General features: G+C 39.2%; 1 protein-coding gene across 10 annotated transcripts in view; it reads right to left on the reverse strand.

Moving 5' to 3' along the window:
• The window catches only part of GRIK1 (glutamate ionotropic receptor kainate type subunit 1), a 362,404-nt gene extending 348,751 nt beyond the window's left edge, over nt 1–13,653 (reverse strand). For all 10 annotated transcript variants that reach the window (XM_014866436.3, XM_044750995.2, XM_070488745.1 and 7 more), the window contains exon 1: nt 9,805–13,653. In XM_014866436.3, the coding sequence (XP_014721922.1) occupies nt 9,805–9,922 (118 nt within the window). In that variant the 5' untranslated portion in view covers nt 9,923–13,653. The remainder of the gene's footprint in view (nt 1–9,804) is intronic.
• Nucleotides 13,654–20,189: the final 6,536 nt, after the last annotated feature.

The following is a 20,189-nucleotide window of genomic DNA, read 5'->3' on the forward strand; positions in this document are numbered from 1 at the left end:
GAAGAAAAGAGATTCTGAAATATATACATTTTAATTAAAAATGAGGACCTTGTTGTGGCCCCCATGGAAGTAAGGGTTTGTATGCCTAGTTAAGTTTAATTACAGGGAAATGAATGAAATTCCATTTCCACACCCATGATGCTGTGGCTATAAATGCTAAGTATAATGGAGTTGCACGCCTTCCTGTAGCATCTCAGTTCAAACCAATGACAGCAAAGCAGAGCCAACACTATAGAGGGACTTGCATATCTGGAAGGGATTAGCTGTGCACCCATGCACCTGTTCACCACCAGCTCCCCACTGACAGACAAGAAAACAGATTTAGTAAAAGATTATGTGACACGGCCAAGCTAAGAACCACCAGAGCTGAAATTATTCTTATTTTAGTGCACTTTTCACTATGCCAAACTGCATGCAAATGACTGCTAGAATTATCGAGAAACTATAGAATGGTAACTTTAACCAACCACTTTTAAATTAGGCAAAGAACATTAACAGGAATCCAAATGAGAGACTTCAGCCATAATTTCACCATCTTAACAAAACAAATGGGCTTCTCCTTTCCACATTCATTTTCCTTTAGTTCTTATCTGTAAGTAAGGAAGAATAGTATACATACCCATTCCAAAGTACGTAAAATCATTTACTATTGTCTATACTATTTTCTAAGCATTCTCCAACTTAACACATGAATTTCATCACAAGGATTATATTTAATAGATCCTTCTTTCTTGAGTCTTTTCTAACCATCTTTTCTAACTATTCTTTTCTAACCATCCTCTCCTGTTGAACATTTAGATAATTCACAATCATTTATGACGACTCCTGTCAATTCAGTGGACATGTATAGATACAGTTTGAGTGTTCAAATATATCCTGAGGACAAAAGAAACACACACCACTCAGAACTGAAAAGGCAAATGTTGCCTTTAGACTTGAAAGGTGGCTTTATCTGACTAATCTATTTTTAGGAGTTGAAGTACAGTAACATCTTATACAATATAAACCTAGGCAGATCGTCAGAATGCAACTTATGTTTATGGATTGCCAAAGTGTGTAGTCCAGCATTTTAGAAGTTTAAAATTAAAAACAAAAGACAAGAAAACCATTAAAAGTTGTAACTGAGTCCTCATAAAAAAAAAAAAACGCTTGATTTTCACCATCGTTTCCCCAATTTGAATTATGAAACACCTTATTGGCTTTGTGAATTAAGTATTGACTTTTTAAAGCCATATTTAGACAATTTTTCTAAGAAAAGGAATCCATACAGTTAGCTATGAGTATTCATTCAAAGACATCAGCACTTACTCTCTCTAACAGAGTATGTTACAATGCTTGAATCAATATTCAAAGTTAAATTATGTTTAAGTACAAAAAGCACATAATAGTTGAAAACCTAGATACTAATGGATAGAAACAGCTAATGTCTGATTTTCTACAAACTCATTACAGAATTAAAAAAAAACATACAATCATCACATTTTAACAATAGCAATTTTTATATAAAGTTTATTTCTTTAATGATTTTTCTAACATTATACGCTCTTGTCTTTATTTTAATGATACTCTTAGAAAACTCTTTATGCAACATATTGTATAGCATTGACAATAGTTTTTCTATTTCCCTTGATACAATTAGTTGCAGATCTTTACGTACTGCAAAGTAAGTGGGAACAGTAAAAGCAGAAGAAACCTTGATGTGGCTTGAGTTTTGTGGTTTTTAATAGACTTTATTTCTTCTTTTTAGAAGAGTTTTAAACTTACATAAAAGTTAGGAAGTTAGTACAGAGAGTTCTCATATCCTCCACATCCAATTTCCCTTGTTATTAACACTTTTATTTGAATATGGTGCATTTGTTAAAATTAATAAACCAATATTGATACACTATTATTAAGTAATATCCATCCTTATTCCAATGTTCTTAGTTTTAACCTAATGCCCTTTTTCTGTTCCAGGATCCCATTCAGAACACATTACATTTATTCATCATGTCTCCTTAGGCTCTTCTTTGCTGTGACAGTTTCCCAGACTCTCCTTGTTTTTTGTGACTTTAACAGTGTTGGCCACTACTGGCCAGGTATTTTGTAGAATGCCTGACTATTGGCATTTGTCTGATATTTTTCTTGTGACTAGAGTGGGGTCTGGATTTGGAGGAGGAAAACCACATAGGTAAAGTGCCATTTACATCCCATCACATCAGAGGTAAATACTATCGATATGATTTATCACTGGTGATGCTGAGGTTGACACCTGCTCCTTCTGCTTGGGAGATTTGTCTCTTCTCTCCCTTTTATTTATTTATTTGATCACTTATCCATATCAGTGTGGAGTTGTGGGTATTTGTTTTATACTTTAGCTTATAATCCAGTACTACTTTTTAAAATTTTATTACTCAAATTATTCTGGCTTTGGCCATTGGGAACCCAGTACTTGGTTTCTGTGTCCCTTTAACATATTCCTATCGTTGGAAATTTTTTGAGCACTTTCTTACTTTTTTGTCACTCCAAGATGTTCCTGGGTCATCTGGTATATTTCCTTCTTCAGTCCTCAAATTGTCCATTTCTCCAATGGTGCCTAAGTGCCAGGTGTGCTCATTGCTACTAACGTGTCATTGTTTCTAGGCCCTTTCAGCTGACAGAGCCAGGAAATTTATGTATGTGTGTACTAACCCATTTATGGGTTGAGCTTTAATCAATCAAATAAAACAGATGTTTTGCCTTAACATAGTCTATAATTTGGACTTGCTCAGTGTAATAAATAATGCATTTTAATACATTCCTTTTTGCATTTTTAAAGGAAACTAGTTGTAGTAATGAAGTGCTAGTCTCCAAATTGATAACTGATGACAATTAATCATTGGATTTGTATCAAATAAAAACATACATACATGATTTTAATTTAAAAGTCTGCATTGTTGAGCTGCTTTTGAAACATTATGCAGTAGAAATTTTAAAGAGTGTTGATGGACTTTTGTATGTTGTTTTATTTTGTGTTTTGCTTTTCTAGTCAGGATATTAGTAAATTAGTAATTCATCAAAAGATGTAAGATGGGATAATCCCTCAAAAGTATTTAGTCAACTAATGCACCAAATAATATATTAAAGAATTTAGGGAGTTAAAAGAAAGTGTTTTTACTGTTGTATGGTGTTTCTGTGAAATTGATTTGTGGTCAATAGGAGTTTACTCTTCATTTAGTCAATGTCATTTCTTCTTAATTGCACTTTGTAACTAATCTTACCTTGTGTTTAATAAATATGTTTAGCATAGCATTATACAAAATTACACGCTTAAAAAAACCCTTAAAATTTTCAAAAAGCACAAAAAAGGAGTGAAATGTTGTCCAAGTGACTTGGGAAACTTATTCTAAAGGTTTTTATTTTTTTAGTAGTTCACTAATAACATATATACAAAATCAAATATTTTCATCTCTTTACTTGTTATTTGTTTTTCCCTCTAGGATAAACCATTTTTCCAAGAGACTTATTATTTCTAATATTATAGTGCTGATGTAATAAGATTGTAGGTTTTTCCAATTTGATATGACAGCTTGATCTCAGTAGTCGACCAAAACAAGAAATTCATGAAGTTCATGGAGCTGGTATACATTCCTTTTAACTTCAATGTTTCTATTACTCTGTGAAATTTTATCATTGAAAAAATCAGACATGTATTCAAAAACAAATAAGTAGGTTGAACTTTAAATATAGATAGACCTTTAACTTACTACAAATTATATTCCTGGAAAATATAATTCCAATATAATCTTTCCATTTAAAACAATGTTAAAAAGTAATTCTAGTGGTAAAAGAAATCAGGGAAATGGTCCCATATCACAATTTAAGCTAATAAAAATGATATAGCTTCAGAATAGGTAAGGGGGTTTTAAAAATGTTTTGCACATAACAGAGCACAATAAGTATCTAAACATTTAAATCTATTCTTAAAGCTTTATGCAAAAGTTCTGAAGTAGGGAGTGGGCAGAATTGGGTTAGACTGAAGAAGCAGTAGGATGTGTGGCCATGTGAGTTTTGATGTGTATATTGAAATTTCAGTAGTTTTATGACCAGTGTTTCCTCTAATATATTCCGAGGACCATGAGTTCAGTGGGACATTAATGGTTGTGATTCAAGTGAGAGTCCTCTGATAATTAAAATGTGGAAGATGCTGGATTAAACAAAAGGAACAGGTTTCTTTGCGCAGAATTACGAAGAGCCTGCCTTGTGAATCTCTAAGGGAGAATATGTCCCAACACTTACTTGATCAGACAAGTTATTCTAGAGCACAAAACCTACTCTGTTTGTCAACACAGAGAAATAGAGGGAAGTATTTTCATCAGCTCTCCCATATGCCATGCATTTTGCATATGAATATCACATTTCATCTTTGCAACAAACCTGTGAGTTTGTTATCATTTCTTCTTCTATAGCTAACAAAACACACACACACACAATTAATTCTCTCAAGGTCAGTCAATTAGAAAAAGGCAGTTAGAAACGTAAATCCCTTTCTACTGGAATTCTCCATCATTCTTTCTTCTAGTCGAAATAACTTCTGGAAAATTTTAGGACATAGATGATACTTTCTATATTATACGAATAGTTATTAGTGAATCAACAAAAAAGGACTGAGAGGCTATGGGAATTCTCCACCAACACTACCATCTCCATCAACCCTCCCTTAAAACCATTCCTATTAAGTGCACAATCTAATTAAAAACTGTGTTTCCTAGGCGTTAGGTAGCAAAGCTTCCCCTCCAACTGGATCACCTTCCTTAAACTCTTCTTAAAGAGAAATTCTGGAAAGTCCAATGATAATACCAACTTTCCTCTTTGATAGTTATCTGAAATACATTCAAATATAAATCACAGTAACTTTAATTTATGTAGTTATCCCTGAGTAACTAAGAGCAACACATCATTTCTCTTACATTTGATTTCAGCTTTGTTTAAATACTCATGGAACTGCATACACAAGTCACACACAATACAGCATAATTAAATGCAAAAAGCTTGAAACTTGAGATTGGAATAGCTAGCTTCAACTTCCAGCATTTCTACTAACACTTGAACTTAGGCAAAGCCATGTCTTCTCAACGAAAACTGGAGATCACAAATCACATAGGAAAGGAAGCTGTACAGGTCAGGTCTACGTAGTCTAAACTTTATGCCTGTAAAATCAATACTAAAGAGAAAGGCACATTACGCAGATAAAATAATAAGGCAACAGATCTGCTTATTTGCAGAAATATGTCAATGTTAGCCAGACCTTCTTTTTTCATCATCCTATCCGATAGGTTCTCTCCCAGATTTTTCAAGGGCCAGTTGGAGTTCTCAAGTTAATGTTAGGACCAACATGCTCTTTCAGAGTAAATCTTCCTTAGGTCAAACAGATCTTCCAAAACAAAGGCAGCAGCTTCTGATTCAGGTTTGGCAGCATGAACCTACTCTCTCCTCTAAGGATTTGGGGGCTTGAACCTATTCCATGTTGACTATGTCATTAATATAACAAATTGATGCCAGAAGATTAACTGAAAACTCTTTATGAATAATATTTGGAATCAAAAAATAAAAGGTGTCTGCATTGAAGGCCTGTGAAAAACTTCAGTGGTAACACATATTGTAAATCAACAGAATATAAGCTGTAAGGGGGCAGATGTGCTTGTCCATTCTGTTCACTGTTGTACGTTGTGCACCTGGAAGTGTGTCTGGCTCAAGGTAGGGCAGTAAGCACTTACATATTTGTCGGGTGAAGAACAAATATTAAAATGATGAAAGAATTTAGTGACAAAAGAATAAAGTTGTGAGTTTTTGTACACCCAAGCAGAAATATGAACAAATATGTGGTAAACATTGCTTGGAATTTTGGGGATCCTTAGGGTATATATATTAAAAAATGATGCTACAGCCAACCTGATGATTGACATAAAATATGTTTGGATCTCTCTTAAGGAAATGAAAGCATTTGTACAATTATATTATCATTTAACTTTTGACACTATTCATATAAATTTCCATAATATTTCTGTTTATATGCTATATTTAATTACATAATAGTAATATAGTATATTTATTTGGTGGTTTTTGTGAATTACAAAATTTAGTTTATTTGATCCTCCCTTGTGAAACAGGAAAGGCAGATATCATTACTGCTAGTTCACAAATGAGGGGATTTGAGCTCAGAAATATTAAATGTTTTATAAAAATAAACTAAATCAATTAGTACGCCTCTGTTCAGGAAGAAAATGTCAATAATTTTTTTAAAAAGTGAAAATAACAAAACAATTATAATGGGACTAATTTATCCTTGTACTGCCCAAAGCCCTTTCATATCTATTATGTCCTATTACCAAGGACATTGTGAGGTTGTAACAGTTTTAATTCAATTTTTCAGATGCAAATCAAAGGCCCGGTGAGACTGAATAACTCTCACTGAGGCACATATCTCGTAAGTCTTGGAGGTGGGACCCAAACTTGTGCTTTCTGACAACAAATCATGTGTTAGAAAGCTTGGCGGCCCACCTCTTAACTCTTAAGCTTATGCTTTTACCATCACCTCTATGACTGTGTATGTTGAGATGATGCATAAAAATACACTATGTGAATATATCCCTTTATTAGTATTATTCCTAGAAATATGATACATCTGTCCCGGAAATTGCATATGCACATGGAATTATTTTTCCTTTTTTTCCACTAATGGTGGTTGGCCACCATCTACTCAGGTTACCTAGACCCTTCAGTCTTAGGTGGAGGTTGGCTGGCCATGTGAGGAGGATGTCTGACTGTGAAGCTCAATTGTGTGTGTGTGTGCACACACACGCGTGTGTATGTGTGAGTGACTTTAACTGGTTGTTAACATATACTGGGGTATACAGAGAGGCAGGAATGACTCCAGAATCCCTTAGAGAATTCCCAGCAGCTGGCCATATTTCTCTTCTGTGTAGGCTACTAGGAAACCTCTGGAATGCAGAGTAATGTTTAGGGAACCTCCATCTTAGAGGACCCCCTTCATGTCTCTAAACTGTGTTGTAAGATTGTAAACTTTTCAACAGGCTTTCACAATATGTGCAAGAACCAAGCATGTGTGCATAGTCAAAGGCCTCTCCAATATTTAAGATGCATGAATTTCATCTTACATCTTACACTTTTGATTCACTTGGCCCAATAGCTGAAGTTTAAGCCAATACTCTGGCAAGAAAAGTAGACCCGCAATTTATTCATTCAAGCATTCAAGTGCCTTCTCTGTGTAAACACAGTGCAAAGTGCCTGGCATTTATGCTGTACTTTACTTCAGGATATTTTAAGTTACTGGAAAACATGCAAATTAATAATCAAGAGCCCCTTTTTGTTGGTTGGTTGGTTGGTTGGATGGCTGATAGTTTGTTGGAAAGAGAAAGGAGAGATAAGAGATGAAAAAGAATGCATTGTAATTCTTCTCTTTCCTTCCACACACGTACACACACAGACATTGGCTTAGTCCCCAACTCCTTTGATATTTTGTATTCAGTGTCGGACTTGACTGACATAAGAAACTCACTGTAGAGAGGCAGGTTTCCTCTGAGCTAAAGCTGGTTTCCATGGTGCTGAAATGTCCCTTTAAAAGTAAGCATGATCCTTAGGAACACATAGGGTGGTGCCCATGCCAACCACAGGTCCCTCAGAGCCAGAAGGAATAAGACATTTGTATGTCACATAAATAACACCAGGCCATGCAATTTTCCTTTATGCGTTTTGGCTCCTATTTAGAAAAAGGAAATCTCATTATCTTGTAGCATATATTTTAAGGTCAGTGAATCATGTTGGGTTGTTTTCACGTTGAAAACTACTTTTAAAAGAATGAATGTGATTGCTTGCAGCTTAGATAAATAGATCTGTGAAGAGATATGTCTTAAAACATTTTTTTTCCACCTCCTTCCTGAAATTGCTTTAGATTAGGGAGATGCAGAAGAGGAAAATGCTACCTTAAGTTTCTTGTACAAGGAAGGGGGCTATTAGCTGGCATAACCACTTCTGGTATGTCTAGATTTGTCTCTTAAAATGTGTAAGGTATAAGCAAAACACCAATTAAGGTAATAAGCATTGGAAATTGTGAGACACACTCACCACTTATTTTGTATTGTTCATGGGAATTTTGTTACTGGAGTGTGTAGAGTTGATTGCGTCCAAAAAAACCAGGATGTTAAGGTTAAAACATATCTAAGGTGAAATATATTTTAGGTACTAGTGGTTTTTTTTTCTTGTAAAAGGAATACTTCAGAATTCTTTTAATGAACAGTATATATTATTCAATAAAATGCACATTATCATTGTCTACAGTCTAAAAAATATGTCTGCAGTAAAAGTTAGTATTCGGGATCTTTTCTCCTTGAAAATTAGATCCCACATGCCTAGAGAAAATAGATTTCAAAGTGGTAAACTTCTATTTTTTTCAAAAACAATGAGCATGTTCAGTGACAAGAACTAGGTTCTGAATCTTTGCAAAGAGGTTTGCTCATTGCAGGTCAGAACTAGCAAAGTTAGTGGGAAATGCCAGCCTCTCAGGAGCATCACTGTGAGAGTGCCCTGCGCTGTTCCTTGTACTTTGTCAGTTCCTGGAAAGGGTGGGAGTTAGAAACCCTCAGAGCTCAGGACTCCACTCTTGCTGCCTAAAGTGGGGGCCTCCTGGAGAGGCTGGGAGACCAGTGTGGTGTCACAGCTTCACCTGTGGCTCTCTCTGACTCTGTCTCTAAGAAGCACAGTAGTTGGGGAAGGAGGAGGACAAACTGAGACTAAGGGGAAGGGGATAGAAATAGGTTTAGTTTGAAAGGGAGAACACTGAAGAAGGCAAAGAGCCTTTCCAACCCCCAAAACAGCCCAGAAGTCGCTCAGTAACTCCACAGACCAAGTCTTGGCGGTGGGTGCTGTACATTTAGGTACATGAGTCCACCCACTAGGAACTCCCTCCACCCCACCCCCGCCCCTTCTACTATCCTTGCCTTTTACTCTTTTCAGGCTGCTCCAGGATTCCTACATTTAGCCTTCCAGGCTCTTTTGATCCCCCCTGAGAGGGAAGTCCAGAGAGTCTCCCAGGGAGTTACCTTGACTGAGGACTGGATCAGGCTCAGTGGCAGGCAGGCTGGGCAGATTGGGCAGCAAGTGGGAAACTGAGGTGCCTGCTCACGGTACTGACGGACCGGTCCTCCCCACTTCTTGACCCTTACCTAGACATCAGATCCGGACTCTGCCTCACTCTATTAGAACCCTCCAGACTTCGGAGACTCCATGCGGAAGAGACCAACTTAGGTATGAAAACTTGGAGGCTCAGGGCTAGCAGGTTCTGGGAAATCCCCGTGGTCCCCGAATTCTACTCTTGAGACCTGGGTATGCCTGCGAGTACGCAGACCCCGGGTTTGCCAGGGGCCAGGGTTACGGATCTGGACTGCCCGACGCCCCCCGAGACGCCCGGGAGAGCGCATCTCCGCGCCCAAACCAACTGGCTGCCGCCGCGCGCGACCCCAATCCCATAATAGGGTGCCAGCCCGGGCGAGCCTGGACCCCTGAATTCTTGCCCGCGTTCCAGGAGCTCGGATTAAAAAACCCGCCAACCGTACCTCGCGGGGAAGCCCGGCACACGCCAGGAGGGAAGCAGTGACGCGGCTTCCCCTTTCCCGGAGTCTCCGTGCGCGCTGACCTCCACCACCCCTGGCTCCTGCCCCGGCGCCGGCGCGCGCTGCCTCGCCGGGACCCGCTGCGCCCGCGCTGGCCGCGGGGAGCGACCACTTCTCCCGAGCCGGCAGCCTGGTGTGCCCCCCAGAGCTCACTCACCGATCCTGAGTACTTGCGGGGCAGTCTGGGGGAGGATGTAGCAGAGGAAATAGAGGAGTGCCCAGCTGGTGTCCCTGGTCCAGAGCCCGGGCTGGGCAAGGAGTGTGCGGCGCTCCATCTTCCTAGCTTCTTAATTCATGCCGAGACCCAGCCGCTGCCGCACGCCGGCGAGATGCAGCCCACTCGGTCCGGGTCCCCGCCTCATCCTCGCTGGGATGCTCCGCGTCTGCACCCTGCGCGCTCCCCCACGGAGAGAGATCAAGGCAATGGGCGTGGGAACGCGGAGCTGGCTCGCTACGCTGGGCTTGCTCGGGGCTTCTCGCTTCTGCCGCTAGCCCATCATTGCTTCTCCTCCTCCTCCTCCATGGGCCTCAGACCGCGGAGGATCAGCGCGCTCCTGCTCCCGGAGCCAAGAGACCAGCTGAGGAAAGTTGCTGCCCCAATTTGCAGGAACGTCTCCCTCATTCGTCCTCTGGTCAGATGCGAAAGTAGGGGGTGGGTGGAGGGGGCAGCAAGAGAAGGAGGGGAAAAGGGGGAAAGAAGACAGAGGAGGAAGGAGAGACGGTACTGGGTGAGTTGGTGCAGGGGCTCTGAGCAAGCAGGATGAGCTCCTGCAGGTTAAGTGGGATCGTAGCCGCTCTCTTGCTTCCCTCAATCCTTGCTTTCCTCCTCCCCTCGCTGGCCCCACCCTTTATTTACTGCCCGCCCCAACGCCGCCGATCCAGAGACTCACAGGCACACACGCACGCACCTTCTCCCTTTCCCTCAACTTTGCGCTGTGCTGCCAGAAAGTCGATTGCGTGTTGCATCCTCAAAACAGAGAATATCTGACCAATTGGTCAAAGCAGAGGCGGCCTCTGCTGTGGGCTGTGAGTGGCAGAGGGCCTCCTTGGTAATGTCGCCGCGAGCCTGTTGGGGGTCGTAGAGATGGCCAGCTACGACTCTTCCCATCACTTGATGGAGAATCGCCGTCTCGGACGCCAATTATTTCAGAGAATAGCAGAGCTCCTGTTTTAACTCCGATGAAGAAGAGGAGAAAGAGCAAGAGGAAGAGGAATGAGAAACCTTCGGTACTCGAAGATTAGAGCGGCTTCTTTCCTATTCAGACAGGAGATAATCTCTTGTAAACTGCTTGCATTTACACGCGCAGAACTGCGAAGGAGGCAGCTTCCAGCGCCGCTCCTTTTCTTGATTTCTTTTGACTGTCACATTTGGACGCTGGAAGATAGGCTATTTTAGCAATGTAGGTTTGGAGACTATTTCTCTGTAGAAGGACAAGGACACTTCCCTGGGGAAATCATCAGCATTTGATCATTTTGGCTTAATTTCCTTTGAGCTTTGTGGGCAATGTTCTATATAAATGTTTGCTAGCTCTGCATTAACATTCATAGAGATTTTTCCCCCCAAGTATGGATTTTGAAGAACTGACCTAAACAGTCAATCCAGTTGAAAACGTGTCCACAGACATATGAACCTAGAATAAGGAAGATTTCCAAAAGAATCTAATGTATCTTAAGAGGCATTTATTCATGCGTTTGTTCATTTAACAAATATCCAGTGAGTATCTTATGTGTGGTACCAGATACTATACTTTTTACTGAAGACCCTATAGTGGGAAAAATGCACCATACATCTTCCAAGGTAGGTGGTAACACCACTGCTGGAAGCTAGTTAGTTCTTTCCTCTAGTAGTGTGCCTCGTTCTGGATACTTTGTGATGAGAGTTGGCAAAACAAAACATATCCACAGATAAGACGAAGGGTTGATCTTAGTTTTGGAATGCATTTAATTTATGGATTGATGCAACCAAGAAGAATTAGGGGCAAAAGCTGATTATCTTCAGAAATTTGAAGAACTTTTGTGTTAAAGAAAGTAGTCTTAGGGGCTGGCCCTTAGCCTGTTGGTTAAGTTCAGCATGCTCTGATTTGGCGGTCTGGGTTTGGGTCCTGGGCACAGACCTACACTGCTTGTCGGCAGCCATTCTGTGGTGGTCACCTACATAGAAAATAGAGGAAGATTGGCACAGATGTTAGCTCAGAGTGAATCTTCCTCAGCAAAAAAATAACAAAACAAAAAAAGAGGAAAGTAGTCTTAGTGTTCAAATGAGAAGAAATAAGAAAAATAAGAATATTGGATGGAAGTTGTAGAAGAGTAAATTTCATCTCATTTTCAGGGAGAGCACGTCAAAGTTAGGAAAGTGTCAAACAATCATATGAGTTGCTTCAGAAAAGAGTCAAACTCTCCATTCATTCATTCATTCATTGGTTTATTGAATGCAAATTTGAGTGCCTACTTTGTGGGAAGCATTGTGCCAAACCCTGGAGACACAGGGGAAATTGGGTTGCCACCGTCATGAAACTCATAAGTATTAAAGAAATGTGATGAGTTTTACAAAATGGTACTTTGAGCGTGAAGAAAAGGAGGAATTTAACCACATTTAGGAGTTTGGGAAGGACTTGATGAGGGGAGGATGCTTCCAAACTCAAAGAATGGGTACTTTATAAATGATTGGTGAGTATTTCTTAAAGCAAGAATAAATACAAAGCTTGTTAGGGGATTTCTTTTTAAACCTAAATGTTTGTCATAAGCATATTCAGTCGTCTGGTTTTTTTGCTCAGTAAATCCGAGTCCATTAAATAGTAAATATTGCATGGCTAGATCATGAGAACCCAAAGTCTATAATTAATTTTTGAACAAATTGCGTTTGAATCCTGGTTTACCTAATTCTAGGTTTGTAGCCTTGGTTAAACTACTTTATCTCCCTGTCGTAGAGAGTGCTGGGACTTGCCTGTATCCAGTTCTCTTCTTCCCAGGCTCATTAAAGCTTGTACCTTTTCAATTACACGTAATCCCGTGACTAATATTTGCCAACAAAATGTGAATGGAAGTGGTATCCACTGTTTCTAGGTGAAAAGAAAGACAGCAAAAAGATCTCACATGGCCTTCCTGGACTCTCTTCTTTTGCTAGAGGAAACTGAAAGCTTTGAGTTCTAGAGATCAAGATGGAAGCAGACTGGATCCCTGAGTTACCTTTTGGAAAGGAGTTGCTCTGTATAGTTGTCAGGCCAACAATAAACAAGTCAGTGACAAATCAATTCTGTGTTTTAATCCATTAAGATTTTGAGATCTATTTGTTACTGCAGCATAACCTACTCCACACTGACTGATACACTCTCTAAGACTTGATATCCTCATCTGTAAAATGAGAATCATAGTCATAGAACAGGGCCATTGGAGGATTATATGAGCAAATGCATAAAAGTATTTTCCAAGGCCCTTGTAACTCAGTATATATTAGGTCATTTGTGGTAATTACTTTTTTGGTTAAATGAGTCTATACATACATTTCTAGATTAAATATGCCTCAAATGGCAGAGATGAAAATATTTTGTCTGGTGGGAAATGAGCCAACAATATTGGTTCAATTAATTGTATAGTAATAACAATTGGTCCAATATTATTTAAGGAAATTTTAGTACTTTTTATCTGTGTTACCTTTGATCTATGAGTAAACAGTTCTTTTTGGTTGTTAGAGATAATAGAAAGATTGCATTTCCTAAAGTAGGTTTCTTAAAGGATATGTGGCACACTTTCTGTATGTCTGCAAAATTCTGTAGAGCTTAAAACTGAAATTTATTTCCTTGTTAAAGTGCTTCCCTCCACTGCTCGTGTACACAGGCTCATGGTGTTGAGTTACTCATCAGTGATCAGCAGCTGCTGTTAATTTGTTTTGTGCTTTTTAGAAAGACTGTATTTTTGTATATGTATGCATCTAGTTATTTTTTGACCAAAGTGACTATGTTAATCACTCTTGATTGACATTTTCATAGTGCCTGCTTAAGAATAAAAATGTCCAATTGAATGCATGCTGTCTTTTCCCATTCCCCAAATCTTAAGCTTAAATTGATACACTGTGGTTAATAATAAGGCAATACAGTAACATGCAGCATTGTGCTTTCTGTAAGAGCTGGTGACATTATTTAGATACTAATCCATTTTAAATTACTTAATTTTCGGAAGATAACTACATAGAAGAAAAATAGCTTAGAATATCCTAATGTTATAACTATGGTTTCAAAATGTGATGAGTATACTCAGGTATACTTATATTATTACCCAGGACCCTGAAAGCAAAAGATCAAGTGGCTTTTAGAGACTCCTAGGAATGTGTAGCTGATTTAGGATCAAAATTCTCATTTGTTGGCTATTTTTTATCTATACATTTTTTCTCTAGGTGGTGTCATATATTTCTAAGATGTTACATACCTTTAAGCCAAGGACCCCTAAATTTTCTCTTTTGCTCATATGTTGCCTCTGAACTCCCAATCCCTGTAGCCAATCCTGATTACTATTTCTAGCGGACTCAACATGTCAAGCTCTTGATTCTGTGCTGTATCATTGCCTCCTCCCCACATCCTCTTCCAAAGTTTCTCATTTCAATATGCATACCACCTTCCGCCCAGCTATTAAAACTAGAAACTCAGGATGCCATCTTTGATTTCTCCCTTACTTTTTCCCCCACATTCACTTTATTTTCACACACTGTTGGTTTTACCTCCAAAACATGTCTTTAATCTACTTCTCTGCAGTGCCACTGATGTCATACTAGCCTGGAGTTTCTCAACCTCAAAACTTTTGACATTTTGGGCCAGAAAATTCTTTGTTGTGGAAGTTGTCCTGTGCCTTGTAGAATGTTTCACAACTTCCCTGGACTCTATCCACTAGATGTCAGTAATACCCTCCTCCTAAGTTGAAACAACCAAAAAATGTCTGCAGACATTGCCACATGTCCTTGGAAGTACAAAATTGGCCCTGGTTGAGGACCACTGCACTTGCCCAGGTCACCGTGGTCTTCCACCTAGTCTGTTACAATAGATTCTTCATTTTCCCCCTCCCCTCATTTGCCTCTTTCTATCCATTCTGTCCATCTGATCTAAATTAGCTCCTCCCATTAATTTCCCCCACCACACACTGCTTAGTTCCCTCATGGTCATTATTAACTCTCTAATTTTTTATTGACTTTATTATAAACTCAATGATGACACACTACTCTGTTTACCTGAAACCTCAGCACTTAGCACTTACTGGAAACCTGATAAACGCTCATTAAATGAATGAATGAATGAATGAAATCTCATAAACCATACAATCTACAATTCATAAGTGCATATTTATAAGATTGAGCTGAATAATGAACCAAATGTCTCTTCTGATTTCATTCAAAGCTCCTGCATGGATCAGTTTATATTTGGTGTTATACTCTGTACATTAATATCATGCAGTGTGTCTAGCAAAACTGGAGTATAACCTTACCTGTGTTTCTTCAAATTTCAATGAAATGCTATATGGAGCAGGGATTTCTCTTAACATGTCATTTTTTAACACTGTGGATATCATTACACACACCTTCACCATTTTGTTGTAATTTTCATACTAACCCTGGTTCATTTGCTAAATACTGCAGAAAACAACTGTAGTGAAACCTTTGAAAGAAAAAACAGTGTCTTACGTATTCATACCTTTACATCTTATGATAACAACCTAAAAGGGTAAAGAAATTCACTCATAAGAAAGGTCTGAAGCAAGCTGATATTTAGCTACCTCCATACATAAGGGAGGCTCCTCTAAGAGTGAAGAAGATCCAGGCTGGGCACTCAGGCTGTCAGGAGACCTGACTCCCAACCTGGCTCATTACCCATCACAGCTCGCTGCTCCTAAAGTCACATGACCTCTTTAGGCCTCAACCGTAAAGTGAGTTGACTGGGCTCATGTCTAACAGGCAGTGAGTACTAATGTTCTTCATTTCTCCTTTCAGCTCTAAGAGCCGTTTTTATAAAGGAAGGGCTCGCAACTCCTCTCTCTTCTCTTTCGGTTATAAATAAGATTTTCCTTAAAATAACAAGCATTTATTTTGTGCTTATTGTTTATGCCAGGCACCATTCTTAGTGCTGTTACATGTATTAACATACTTAATACCGATAGCAAGCTTAGGAGGTGAGTACTCCTTGTATGCAAATGTCACTGATGAGGAAACTGAGGCACAGAGAGGTGCAGCAACATATCAGAAATTATACAACTAAGTGACAGGGCCAGAATTTGAACTTAGAACTTGAACTGGCTCTAGAGCACCTACTTTTTCAAAAAATTGAGGTGAAATTTACATAACATAAAATTAAGCATTTTATTTTTTTAATTTTTTGTTTTTAGTTTTTTTGTTGAGGAAGATTGTCCCTGAGCTAACATCTGTGGCCAATTTTCCACTTTTTGCTTGAAGAAGATTGTCTCTGAGCTAACCTCTGTGCCAATCTTCCTCCATTTTGTATGTAGGACGCCACCACAGGATGGCTTGATGAGCAGTGCATAGGTCCACCCTGGACCTGCAAATCCAGGGCCACCAAAGCAGAACGCGTGAACTTAACCACTATGCCACTGGGCTGGCCCCTCAAATTAACCACTTTAAAAGGGATAATTCAGTGGCATTTAGTACCTTCACAATGTTGTGCAGCCACCATCTCTATCTAGTTCCAATGTGGCTGGAAAGTTGTGAGTGAGATGGAGTGTAAGCATGAAATCAGAGAGACTATGGGTCTTTCAATCAGCGAAGGACTTGTCGGCTCTTGTGAAAACTCTGGCTTTTAAGCTGCTTGAGATAGGAAGTCACTGAAGGTTTTGAGTAGAAGAGTGACATGATCAGGCTTATGTTTTGTTCTGTTCTGTTTTGTTTCAGTCACTATACTTGGTATTAGAGACACAGTGAATAGACTTGGTTCTTGCCCTCATGGAGACTATAGTCAAGTAAATAGTTCTGCAAGTAAACATAGAATTACAAATGATGTTGATGATAATAACTCACTTAAAACTTTTGAAAGTATGATGTGTGCAGATACTAGTGCAGAGCTCAAGTAGACTATATACCTTGCGTTGAAGGGTGGTTGTGAGTTACTGAAGGAAGGAGGAGAATATTGCAGGCAGAGAGAAGACTCTGTTTTGGGAAGCTGCCAACCATATAAATGTTTGAAATAAGGCCTGAGTGGCTGATGTGAGCTGGAGAGAGAGTGACAGCAGATGAGATGGGAAATGTGAGCAGAGCCCAGATTCTCCCGGATCCTTACCAGCCTTCCTGAAAATGCGAATTTATTCTAAAGATGATGTGAAAGCTTTGAGCCTGGCTCCATCTTTCCTACCTAGACTCAGTGTCGTTATTCACCTACCCACTTATGTGCTTCATCAGGCGGAGCCCTCACCACCCAGGCCACAGCAATATCAACGTCTCCTTGTGTTTGCTTCTGGTGTTGCTCCTCATTCTACCTTTCCAGCCACATCACATGGAACTTTCTTTCTTCTCACTTAGATCCTGTCATACTTCCTCTTCTGGTCCTCCATCATAACGAACTCTTCATGTCTCAGGGCATTTCCCCCAAGCTGCTCTCAGCCCCTTGAATAGTCTTTTCTTCAAGTTTTTCCTGATGAAGGATTATTTGTGCCTCATATCTCATTACTCAAAGAGGCTTTCCTTGGGACGATGAAAAATATGTCCACCAATTGCGCTCTTCCGTGGCACCGTATACTTCTTCTCAGCCCTTATCCCCAACTTTAACAATTTATTCATTTGCGTAGTGTTTCTCTCCCCTTTAAGAATGCAAGCACTGGGAAGGCAGGGTCTGTGCATACAGTGTCGAGGCTTTGGAACATTCAGAATTTTTCCCAGCTCCTTATAGATAGTCAGACCTCAATTCATATTTGTAGACTGATTGGATTTGAATGCTTGGAATGTCAAGAGGTTTACAGATGTGACAAAGAAATCTCAGTTCAGGAAGGGAAGTGCAAAATGGCGTATCTTGTGCACATAACTAGTGCATTCAAAGTTTAGGTCGTTTGCATAGTGTTTTAATAATCATTATTTTCAGCAATCTTATAAGCTCAAATTATTTCTGTTTCAGAATGATTAAATAAGTACACAGAAAGCTTAAAGAACCCATGTTAGAGAGCTAGCAGTTGCCTTTAAAAGGCTGCAATTGAAGCTCAGAACCGTTACAACTTTCTAATTTTTATTCAGCCCACCCTTCCTTGTGGATTTCCAGTTTAAGTCTCCTGACAACAAAACACACTAAGCTTCTTCATATTTAAATCGTATAAATTAAACTAAGTTTCTAATTATTACATCTTAGTTTAATTTCTTTCCTCATAATCTCTTCCTAGAAGTGTCCTGTATTTTTTAAATTATTTTTTATTTATCAAAGAAATACATGCACATAATTTTAAAGTTAGATAGTACTAAATGAAAACATAGTGCGGCACATCCTTCAGGTCCTCTTTTCCAATCTCTTCCACCTGTTTTGTTCAGCATTTACACATCCCATATTTCTACATGATATACATAAATAGTTCTTGTCGGCTTCATTAGTTTGAGGTATTATCTATCCTTCTGTCACGGTATATGAAATTTTCACTCTTTAATGCCACCACCCCATTGGATTCCCTTTTTCATCTTCTTAATATACTAAGATTTTAGGTTCAATCACTATTCAGGGTGTATATTCAACTCTGTTGGTATGATGCACAGTTGAGCACTCTGGTACACTGTGATTTCATTTTCCTCTTACTTGTTTTTCCTGAAGTTCATTTTTATCTTGTCTTTTCATTGACTTGATTTCTTTGTATCTCCTACTTTCCATAGATTCCAATAGCCTCTCTATTCAATTTTCACAAATTTGCTTGCATCACTTTATTTTCCCTTAGAGACATCCTCCATGGATACCTCCATTTTCCTACTCTAGGTACTGGGCTCTCTTGGCCTCCAATGCAGCTGTCACTTTGGCACTTCCCTTCCCTGTCTATCTAGGTTATTCCTGTCTTTCCCCTGGGATACATTGCCTGTTTTCTGGATCTCATGTGCCTGGAGTTAGCCAAATTTTCAGGTTTAAGGGCACAGTCCCAAGACTTCCCTTACTTCTGAAACCAACCGTAGGTTTGGCGGATTCCCAAAATCACTCTTAAGCTCAATTGTTTCCTAGAAAGACTCACAGAACTTACTAAAAGCTAGTATACTCATGGTTATGCTTTATTATAGGGAAAAGATACAGCTTAAAATTAGCCAAAGATGAGACACATAGGGTGGAGTCTTGGAGGGTTCCGAGTGCAAAGCTTCTGTTGTCCTCTCCCCATGGAGTTAGGAGGTGTTACCCTCCTAGAATCAACATGTGACAATATGCATGGAATATTGCCAACAAAAGAAGCTCACCTGAGTCCAAATGTCCAGAGTTTTTACTGGGGCTTCATTACATAGTCATGAGTGATTGATTGATTGCCCACATGATGGAATTTACTCTCCAGATCAATTGATGCCATGTGACCCAAATTCCCTACCCTAATGGTATGGTTGGTCTTTCTGCCACGGCCAGCCTCTACTCTAAGAATATCAAGTATGACCAGTCTCCACCTTAAGTAAAGACATTCTTATCAGGTATGAAATAGACTACTTCCCCCAAAACCTAGGGCAAAGGGCAGATCTGTCTTTGAGCAAGGCCAAATTTACTACATACTTGTAGTCCCAGGGTTACTCCCTTGTTATGGGAGAACAAGTGCCCAAGAAGCTCTTTTATGTTTAAAAAAAAAAAGAGCAATAGAGTATCAGAACTGATGATAGTGACAGCCCTTTACATGGCTGTCTCTTGAATTGACACTGTTTTAATCAGGACTGGTGGCCATTGATATGTCGGTCACAGTTTCCCTGCTGGAGCACTACGTTCACCGTTATCTTGGGGATTCTCTTTTCCTTTTTCCTATATTTCACATGTAGTGTTTTTTTCTTTTTGTTTTAGTTTTGAATCCTATCACTTCCCCCTCCTCATTCTCTGCTTCCTTCCCCTCTTCCTCCTCCTCCACTTCCTCCTTCTTCCTGCCCTTTTCTCTATGTCTCTCTGTCTCTGTCTCTCTGTCTCTCTCTCTTCCTTTCTCTCAACAGATACTTAGGTAACTTTCTGAGCAAAAGTGCATAAAAGATCACTTTCTGAAATTCAGTGTATTCAGATATTGTAACTGCTGCATTAGTCTCTCTCTTTGTCAATTTGTATAACTTTCCGGGACATTTTCACAACTTTATTTTTCAATCCTTCTATGATTTTTCTTCATTTCTGCTATTATGTTTTTATTTTGTGAGTTATTTTCTCATGTGAATTTTTTTAGTAACTTTGTTTCATGGATGTAATATCTTTTTTTAAACTCTCCAAGTATATTATTGGGGGATATTTTCCCCTTAAATAGTGTCTCTTGCTTTCAAGATGCTTTCTCTGTGTTTTTCAGTCTCTCTGTGTTTCATGGTGGAAACTTTCTCGAATATTCTATAACCCTTTGTTGTCTATTCATATTTAAGGAAGGAGGACTAGG

This window comes from Equus asinus, chromosome 18 (genome assembly GCF_041296235.1).
Source record: "Equus asinus isolate D_3611 breed Donkey chromosome 18, EquAss-T2T_v2, whole genome shotgun sequence".
Lineage (NCBI taxonomy): Eukaryota > Metazoa > Chordata > Mammalia > Perissodactyla > Equidae > Equus > Equus asinus.